Below are 10,802 nucleotides of genomic sequence, written 5' to 3'. Positions count from 1 at the left end.
TCCGGTAGCTGCTTCGTTCAGTTACGTGACACTTTAAAAGTCACTGAATATGGAAAGTTTTATCGCAAAATCACAAAAAATGAAATAAATAATGTTTTTCATAAATGCTAATCTGTGAAAATAATTTATACAACAAAATGTCAAGAGGCATAAATATATAGAAAACCTTGAAAATTAAAATCAACATTTTCAGGGAAGAAAACAAAGAAAAAAGCAACAGTCAACAACAAAGGTGTAAATTCTTCCAACTCACAACTTTCCAAATAAATCATTCTTTTCATTTTTTTTTCACAACAATCCTATCAGGCCGTAATATTTCCCGTTTATTTCCATGTTGAAAGCAGTTTTTTGCCATTTTACTCTCTCTACAAATACTCGAGTTTGTTGATTTGGGTCCCTAACAAGTCAGAAATTGAATCTAAAAATCTGAGCGAATGTTTTTATCTGTGTTTTGTTTAACGCTTTACAAACTGGCGAGAATGTCGACCTTCTGGACAACCCTGGAACTAAAACATATTCAATGGAAAGTCAGTGTTTTGATGAACTGAAGCTCCACCAATAATGAGCAGCTAGTGGTATTCTCTCTCTCAGGTTTGACGGTTCACTTACATCAAAAATTAATTAAAATTTCTTTCTTAAAATATAAAACCGAATGAAAGTACGAGGAAATATTTTCATTTTTTTACAAGTTACCAATGACAGAGACTGATGTTTACACTAGAGAGACCCTCCTTACTCGCCTTCACTCCCTACAACAGTAGGTCTTCACGCCTGGGAGAGCTTTGAGGCTACACAATTAATATATAGATTCATCCTCAATTATTTTTTGGGTCAAGTGAAGGATGAGTCAATAAAAGAAAAATATATCAAGTGTTTGTAGATGAATTTTTCGTAGTCACTGTAGATTAAAAAGGAATTAAATCTTGCCAATATATTAATGTAATATGCTAGTCTCGTAGTCATCATTGAGAGGTTAGGATGAGTTAGGTTTTGATCACTAATGAGAGGAGAGGAGGAGAGTGGAGAGGAAGAGAGAGAGAAAGACAGGAGAGGAGTGAGGGAGGGTTGAGGGAAGTGAGGAAAGAGAAGGGAGAGGACTGTGAGGAGAGAGAGAGAAGAAGGTAAGCAGAAGAAGAAGAGAGAGAGACAAGAGGGAGTGAACAACTGCCCTCTCTCTATCTTTCGTTAGTTCGTTTCTTCTGAGCTGCTCACTACCTGTTTGCTCCTCTGAAAATTTCTTTTAGTTTGTATCCTTCTTCCTCGCCCCCTTCTCCCACTCTCTCTATCTCTCTCTCTTTCTCTCAATTCTCACATTCTTTTCTTCTATTCTTTCTCTGTTCATCTTTCTCTCTGAATTGTATTTATCTCTCTATTCTTTTCCATTGTCTCTCTCCTCTTTCTCATTTTTCATTCTCTCTCTATCCCTCCTCTCTGTTTCTCGTTCATATATCTATTTCCATTTATCACATCTTTATCAAAACACAAAAAAACTCACCAAACACTAAAAGGAAATGTTTTTTTTAAAGTTGACAAACAAACACACAAGGAAACAGATCTCGTGTGATATAAAAACATCAAGTTCTTTCTAACACAGATGAACAAAGCCACTGAAACTCCACGTCTGAGTTGGGATTATTTCTGCAGCTCTGACTACAGTGTTGGTCAAGATATTTTTTAATACCTGAAGCTTTTATGTTTGTGTGTCTGTCTGTCTATAATATCTATATTCCTGAAGTCTATCTTAAATGATATATATATATCTTTCAAAGCACCGCTCAGTTAATCTATTTCATCGTTATCATTGTCATTATCGTCATCGTCATTGTCATTATCGTCATCGTCGTCAATTGTTATCGTTATTATTATTATTATTATTATTATTAATCGCCATCATCATTGTTGTTGTTGAGAGGAAGAAAGTGGAGGAAGAGGGGAGGAGGGAGAATAAGGTAGGTGGAGAGAGTGAGGATGAAGAGGGAGGAAGGAGGAGAAGAGGAGGAAGAATGAAAAGGGGGGGTAGGAGAGAGGGAAGATATCAAGAAAAACTCCTAAATGTTCCAGTTCCTCGTCCATTTGTACAGAGAAGGTGGGTTATCGTCTCCACCTGATTGGTCGGGTGAAGGCGGGGACGATAACTAGCAGAAGAAAGAGACGAAATAAGGATATTGGTCTAAAATATCGGTGTGGAAGAGTTGTGAAGAGGATAAAACTGGTGTGTGTGTGTGTGTGTGTGTGTGTGTGTGTGTGTGTGTGTGTGTGTGTTTGGGGATATAAAAGGTGGATAAATGATTATAGGCTGGAGAGAGAGACATGTGCCTTCAAATAAACCCAACTGTTTTTATTGTTCACTCCTAAACACAGCCATAAATCTAATATACACATCAATACACCATTTGTATATATAAATTGTCCTGCCAAGAAAATATTACCCCCACAAGGTATATACTGTGGTACTTTAATTATTAGCCGGGCAGAGGTGATGTCTTGGGGGAGTCACAGAGGCTGCAGGTCTAACAGTTTAATAACGTTATGTGAAGCAGTGACTCCTGTCCTTGTGGTGAAGCTCTTGTCAACCTTCTCGTTTTTGTGTCTAAAGTTTTCTTCCTGTGTTGATTTATCCTTTATAGACTCGAAGGGATTAGACGGCCTACATTGTATCATGTTTCTCTCTCGTGTCATAAGTCGGTAATCCTAAAATAGTTGTCAAACGAACACCAGCAGTCATGTTGAGCTGCAGTCTGGTCACACATTAGTGCACTTGAAATTGACAAAAAATTAGTTATTTCTGATATATATTTTATCACTTTTTAATATTTATTGTGTGTTTTTTATTTCATCATTATTTTCATGTCTATCTCGTATCAGTTTCATCTTCCTCTATTTAAAACAAATTATGTTTTCCCTCGGGAGGATTATAAGCCCCTTTGACGTAATAGAGTTACCTTCGCCTCACGTTCAAAATTGGCCAATTCACAATGGGTATTCCCTTTACCCAACTTTTGGTCTGTTAGATTAAATAACACCAGAGGGGGAGGTCAAGTCTCAGAGGGGATTAATGCTGTTCAAATTCTGGACTGAACACGACTACAGTAGATAGTGTGATTTATACTCTGCCACGCCTTTTATTCTCAGCAAAACTGAGACCAGAAAAATGTTAGGACAGACGAAAGAGGATTTTGCTGTTATTTAGGTTCTGTAATACTGGCGACATCCAAGTTAATCCCAGGATGTAAAATTTTGCTCGGACGGATATTACAGGACACCGAGTGTGTCCCGGTACAGTGGATGGTCGTCCCGGTACAGTGGGTGGTCAACATACAGAACTATAAACTCCATAACTTGTATAGTGACACGAGTATAATTTGTATGCACTTGTATGTATATTCAGGTACATGTTGGCAACTGTAAGGGTAACTGTACACTCCGTCCTTACAGGTTGAGTCATCAGACGGTACACGAGTGTTGCCTCTACTACTGGCGGCGGTGTCAGGCATCGACTATACAGGGTCGCTCTCACATTCTGCTCGGAACTAAAAATATGTATTTTTCTGCTTTGCAATTCAAGTTTATAAAAGGGTTGGTGGTCATCTCTAAAAGACCGGGCTCTGTGGATCACATTTTTGTTGTATATTGTTTTGAAATTATTTATTTTTATGTTGGAAAAAAAAAGATGAAAAATTGAGACTGGTAAAAATAAACTGTGACGTGAAGTGTGTTATTGATTTATTGACTTAATATCTATGTCAAGCACACACACACACACACACACACACACACACACACACACACACACACACACAAGTCAGAGGATGTTGTAGTAGTGCATAGTAATGGGAACTTGACTCTATGTGTAATAATGCTGGTAGGATAAAAATGTAACATGTTAGATAATGGTGTGTGTGTGTGTGTGTGTGTGTGTGTTTGTGTGTGTATAACAGTATGCCATATATTACCATGAACGTCAATATCACTGTAAAACTTTTAACCCTGACAAAATATACAGCCTTGTGTGTGCATAAATAAATTAAAACCAACAATATCTGATAGTTCGGTGACATAACCAGCATGAAAAACACATACACGTACAAACACAGTCACAGGAGGTTAAACATAAGTCTCTATCCTAAACCCAACCTAAATAAAACACATGAGAGGCCCTTAACATAATTAGTCATGGTCGACCCTCCTAACACGTGAGTTAAGACCATTATATTCCTCCATTAACCATAACATTACACAATATGTCTCTCCCAGGATAAATAGAATTAATATATTAGTTACCCCCGTTCACCAGGAGAGGCATTACACATTTCATTCCTGGGTCAGCAACTATACGCTATTCATAACACAGCTTTGAATATTAATTTAATGTGATATATAATTAAAACACTCGTTGTAAAACCGGACATGAACAATAAGTAGATGTTTGTGAGTGGAAATACATATAACATAAAGAAATCGACGTTACTATAATTATAACTAGACTCTGTGTATAGGTGTAGGGTGGGGGTGATGACGTGTGTGGGGGGGTGATGACGTGTGTGGGGGGTGATGACGTGTGATGACGTGTGTGATAACGTGTGGGGGGTGATGACGTGTGTGGGGGTGATGACGTGTGGGGGTGTGTGTGTGGGGGGTGATGACGTGTGTGACGTGTGGGGGTGATGACGTGTGGGGGTGATGACGTGTGTGGGGTGATGATGATGACGTGATGGACGTGTGGGGGTGGGGGATGTGTGTGGGGGTGATGATGTGTGGGTGATGACGTGTGTGGTGGGGTGATGACATGTGGTAGGGACGTAGAGTGAGGGGCGATATGATAGAGGTGTATAAATGGAATTAAGGTCTGAACAAAGGGGACATTACAAAGGTACTCAAACTATCCAACCAGGAGCGAACTCGTAACAATGGTTTTAAATTAGACAAATTTAGATTTAGGCGCAAATAGGTAAACACTGGTTTGAAAATAGAGTAGTGGAAGAGTGGAACAAGTTACCAAACATTATCATTAACTCGAATACGCTGGACAGCTTCAAACATAGGTTGGATGGATATATGAGCGATAGGGGTTGGGTGTAAACAGGACTGCCCAGTTTCCTCCATTCTTAGGTTCTTATTTGTGTGGTGGGGGTGGTGATGTGTGTGTGGGGGCGATGACGTGCATGGCAGGGACGAAGAGACATTAGTGTGACGTGATTCTTGTCATTACACGACATTAATTGAATAATAATTATACAACCTTGATTATTTATTGTCTTAACGGTAACTAATTGTTGTTAAGATACATGATAAAGTCTTATTGTGAGAACACACACACACACAGACAGACAGACAGACAGACAGACAGACACACACACACACACACACAGACAGACAGACAGACAGACAGACAGACAGACAGACAGACACACACACACACACACCCACCCACACACACACACGTATTTTTCCTGCTTGGAGTCATTATGAAGGAAGTGATTTTTAACTGGTGAAGGAAGACCCTCGAGATGTGTTGATGAGACCCATAAAACCTTTTGTCTGTTGGTACTGACTTTTGAAGGACTTGAAGTCTTTCACTCTGAGATAATGAATGACCCAAACTCTTTGTCTCTTCCAGGGCAAAAATGTCGATGTTCCAGACACTTGGTCTACATCGCCTCCAGCTGCTGTTACTCCTACTTCTGGCAGGTAAGGCAGCGTTAATATTTTGGTTATCGTACTGCACTCAGCTCTACTGTTCTCTGGTATGGAAGCAACGAATTTTCTTTATAATCTTCAACAGTTTATTGAATTTTAGTTTCTGTTCCTTCTTGTGTAATATTACTTCCTACTGAACTGACGACTATGGGTCAGGCGTCATTGATAACCCCAAAAGACCCAAAGGTTGAATAAGTATCGTTAAATATTGTCATCGGTGTGTTCATAATCAACTTTATCCTCTGCTCTTACGGTTGACAAACGCTTTTACTTCGGTCTATTGTTTACAACGCTGGACCAACAGAAAGCTATCGTCAGGGTCTACGGTGTTCAAGGGATCGTAGAGAGAATATTTATCCTACGATCCTTTGGCAATCTTCTGTACCCTGATGGAGATAAAAAAATTTCCTTTATTATATTTCAACGGCAAATAAAAAGCCCGACGGTTCAATAGTTATTAAATTAATAACAATTAAACTGTGTAACAATGAAACAAGTAGAGTTCAACGCCCACCTGCTTCGCTCTCCCTCGTAAAGGATCATCTTACAACACCTTGGTAAAGCCGTCATCTATAAATAGCGATAATCGATGACAATTGCCGTCCTTTTATGGAGCTGCTGCCGGTGTCATTATCAACCAGTTTAGGGGCGAGAATGTGCAATGGCTAGTCCCGTATCTCACCCCAGGAAGGTGGTAATCAACACACACACACACACACACACACACACACACACACACACACGTTATCGAGCAAGGCAGGAGAGCATCAAGAATACTTGTGGTCAATAATGATACTCAGTAGACTGCAGGGTGCCCCGTGGTCAGTTAACAAGGTAAGCACAGTAAAATTCTTGATATCATGTCGTGCACAATAATTACCGAGTCGCTCTCTCGTTCTCTCATTTTAGAGTTTTACAGTTTCTTTCATAATACGTACGTGTGTGTGTGTGTGTGTGTGTGTGTGTGTGTGTGTGTGTGTGTGTGTGTGTGTGTGTGTGTGTGTGTGTTACAACCAAGGTTTCATCGCGCCAGAGAGAATTCTTTGTGGGTCGAGAAATTTTTAATATTTTTATCTGGCAGACCACCATCAAATATAGTGTTGAATAAGAGGAGGTGGGTGTAAAGTATTTCTGCTTGAGATTACACGCCATAGAGAGAGAGATACCCAGGTGAAATATGAGAACCAGATATAGCGAGAATTTCAGGAGAGAAAGAGAAAGAATAGGAGAAAAAAAAACTAACTGGGGAAACTGTGAGTGAGAGAAATACCGAGAATTTTGTTTAAAAAAAAAGAGACAGAAAGAGATGAAAAAGGGATATGTGAGAGAGGAAGAGAAATTAAAAGACAGACTGGTGCGGTAGGTAGATAGACAGGGAGATAGGAAGAGAGAAAAAGATAGACAGATAAGTAGGTGGACAGATATGTAAAGAGAGAGAGAGAGAGAGAGAGAGAGAGAGAGAGAGAGAGAGAGAGAGAGAGCATACAAACTTTTCTATATATATGAGAACCAAAACAAACACTTTATACAATAACATGTTATAGAACAAAAAAAAATCTTATACCGTGAGAAAAAATAAGTCGATTTTTCTAATAGTCAAAAACATATCAAATCACTTTTTTACGGTGAGTATTGTTTTAGAAACCATCTGACTCAACAGTATAAATGTTTGCTAATATCCTTTTGAAAGTCTATGAATACTTTTCTAACTATTACTTTTCCTTGAAGTGATAAAGATTTTCAACATAATTTCCTGGAACTTTGAGAGGATAAACGGCAGCAATTCACCTTAAAAAAAATAAAATATGCCTAAGTTGAAAGTACTTATATTTCATACGCAATTTTTACTCTACTAAAACTTTATATCTTGGATCTAAAGTTTCGTAATTTATTCAATCTCATGTGTTATATATAATTGAACTTGTTATAACTTATGAAAACTTATAACGATTCTTAAATAATACGAATCACGATGACTATTATCACGTAATATACTCTACTGTGCCTCTCCACCCCAGGTGATGTGTGGAGACCTGGGCCCCCCCACCCAGGTGATGTGTGGAGACCTGGGGTCTCCACACACACACACGTACACACACGCGCACGCACATACACGCCTGGGGGAGGCATAATTGAGTCTACACACAGTTAAGAAAGCCAAACATAACAGAGTTGGAGAATAGATTACGGATTTGTATTTTGTTATTTAAATATAAACTTAAACTTTTAAGGACGATGGTTTAACCCTTTAAAAACGGCGGTTTAACTCTTGAATAATGATGGTTTAACCCCTTAACAATGATGGTTTAACCCTTTAAGGACGATAATCTACCCTTTACTTCCTCAAAAGGTCAACAGCCAGTGACCTTTGGAGTATTATTATCCAGTCATTCGTCCATTATAACGTGTAATTTGCATGTCGCTTGTTTTCATTTCTCAAGGTAGAGGAGAAAACATGCGATGCCAACACACTATCTCAGAATATATCTTTAAATAGAGGTAAGCAGCAGCAGCTATGTCTTATAAATTAATCCTATACCATATATGATCTATATATATATATGCTGAAGGATTTAATTCAAAGTAATCAGTATTAAGCAAATATTAGTATGTCAAAGTAAGAAACATTAGATAATTATATAATGTAGAAACGCGTCGTGTTATATGTGATATATATCGCTGGTGTGGAGGCGGCGGTGACAGTGTCTCAAGTTAACTAACAAATATATATTCAGAATGAAGAGCATTGTGCACTGAGCAACATTCCTCTGTCTGGGTTGAGAGGCAGAGAACACAGCACCGGAAGCTTACCTCTTCCACACAGTTTAATTCTGGTTACAAACTGCGAGTTTGTCAACACAACAAAATGTGATATCTGGAAACTTTATTCACTGATTTAAATACAGATTCAGGCATTAATTATATACCTACCTTAAGCCTTATGTAGTGATGAACAAACACCATCACTTTTCAATAATTAGTCTCTTTGAACATTTACTCGGCTTTTAACCCGTAACATCAGTGAACTTGTTCAATCCCCAATTAAAACATCCTAACATCCACAGTAGATATGGGTCATAATTCTTCATGGCCAATATACTCTAATATCACCCGAATGTGCCACTTCCCTATGTTGAATAACTAATTAACTAAACATACATACCATGCAAACATACATGCACACACACACACATATATGCATGCACACACACATACACCCTTACATGCACACACGAAAATACGAAGGAACACACACACACACAGGAGCGTCATGTGGGAGTGTATGCGTGCAGTCGCTTTAAACCTGTATTCAGTGTGTTATTTTGCAAGGTAAAACAGCTCAACCGCACCGCAGTCTCCAACACACACTATTGACCTTGTTAATGCTGGTATATTCACCAACACCCTTCCCACCTCTGTCTGTCTGTCTGTCTGTTTGTCTGTCTGTCTGTCTGTCTGTCTGTCTGTCTGCCTCTTCTTTGTCTCGTAATTATTAGTATTGTTACCCCTAGCGCCAACAACAACTTAACCCATTCCCACACCAACAACTTAACCCATGCCCACACCAACAACTTAACCCATACCCACAACAACAACTTAACTCATGCCAGCAACTAGCCCACACCAACATCTTAACCCATGCCCACAACTAACCCACATCCACTGTACCGGATCTTTAACACACTTCTTCTCTTCAGTTGACTCATAACATTACTAACACCAACAATATTTCCTCACTCAGTGTCATCAAAACAACCCACCAATATATATTTTTTTATCAATAGATTCTTTTTGTTTATTTGAAGGATTTGTTAACTGATTGAGAGGCAGCCGTTAGTTTGTTTATTTTCTACGGTCGATAATATCAATTGGATTATCTCTGTCTAATGCGCTTAGTTTGTTGACGTTTTATTACCAATGGAGGAGAGGGTGGGGGGTGATCTCTGGACGTCATGTGTCGCCTTCCTGGGTGGCGTGACTCCTGGAGCCACACCCAGGGGAGGACAGATTGGCTCGCGCGAGTTTTCTTGCCGCTGACCGAAGCCATTAAAAACACGATTTTTAGTGAACGCGATTTGTGATTTTATGATTCAGGTAATACAGCTGTGTGTGTGTGTGTGTGTGTGTGTGCTGTGGCAGGAGGAAACTCTGATAATCGCTCCCGTGAGTTATTTTCCGACCACTTAAGCTGCACGGCTCTTCGCTCCATCAGTCAAAGGTCAAAAGCTTTTTATGCTCGAAAAAATCTAAGAAAAAAACGAGATTTCTAAAACAAAATTCCTCTTTCCTATTTTCTACCATTTTTTTTTCATGGCAATTTATACTGACGTCATTATAAATCACATAATGAAATATAAATTCTTTCTTTATCGTCGTAATAGATGACAAGCGATAGGCCCAGGATTTTGTCAGCAGGACGTGCGTGTTTATCCCTGTCAAACACATTCATTGCTGGTGGTTCACAGTAGAGTGATCAGAGCTCCCGCACGCCCGCACACGCCCTCACGAGACCCCCGCAAAACTCTTGAGTCTTGAGAGGCATTCTGCACCTGCCAGGGATCATTCTTCCCTTTTATTTGATTTTAGTGAGAAAAATCGTCCTCCCTGGGGTCATTCTTCTTCTTCAGGCCGACGCTGTTGTTGAAGTGTTTTAGTGGGTGCCGACCAGCTGCTGTCTGTACTGGCTGACAGACACACACACACACACACACACACACACACACACACACACACACATGTATACATTTACCAACATAACATAAATACACACACACACAAATTCAGAATTTGTATACACAGAAAGCACGTCATTTCCCGCGAGGAAAATTAATAATTTCCAGTAGTGAGCGTCAGGACCTGCAATATTCACAAGCACAGAGGCAGGAGGGAAGCAGCAGTCAGTCGGGGGGAAAAGGAAACGGCAAATGTCAAACGCGCCACAGGAGGAAGAGACCGTGAGGGGTTGAGACAGTGAACTTGTGTATTTTTCTCACTATAGAAAAGGAAAACAAATTTAAGATGCTTGTAGCGAGATGCGAGACTTGAGGAATGAGGGTCTCTCTCTCTCTCTCTCTCTCTCTCTCTCTCTCTCTCTCTTTCTCTCT

General features: G+C 39.5%; 1 protein-coding gene across 1 annotated transcript in view; it reads left to right on the top strand.

Moving 5' to 3' along the window:
• Positions 1-5,617: 5,617 nt before the first annotated feature.
• Positions 5,618-10,802, top strand: part of LOC121864463 — a gene marked incomplete at its 5' end in the record, with an annotated part of 87,907 nt that continues 82,722 nt past the window's right edge. Inside the window, 1 exon segment of the mRNA XM_042363484.1 lies at positions 5,618-5,688. Within this exon segment, the coding sequence (XP_042219418.1) occupies positions 5,625-5,688 (64 nt within the window).

Source organism: Homarus americanus, unplaced genomic scaffold, assembly GCF_018991925.1.
Source record: "Homarus americanus isolate GMGI-L3 unplaced genomic scaffold, GMGI_Hamer_2.0 scaffold5201, whole genome shotgun sequence".
Taxonomy (NCBI): domain Eukaryota; kingdom Metazoa; phylum Arthropoda; class Malacostraca; order Decapoda; family Nephropidae; genus Homarus; species Homarus americanus.
Note: the sequence above shows the minus strand (reverse complement) of the source record. Positions and strands in the feature narration are given on the sequence as shown.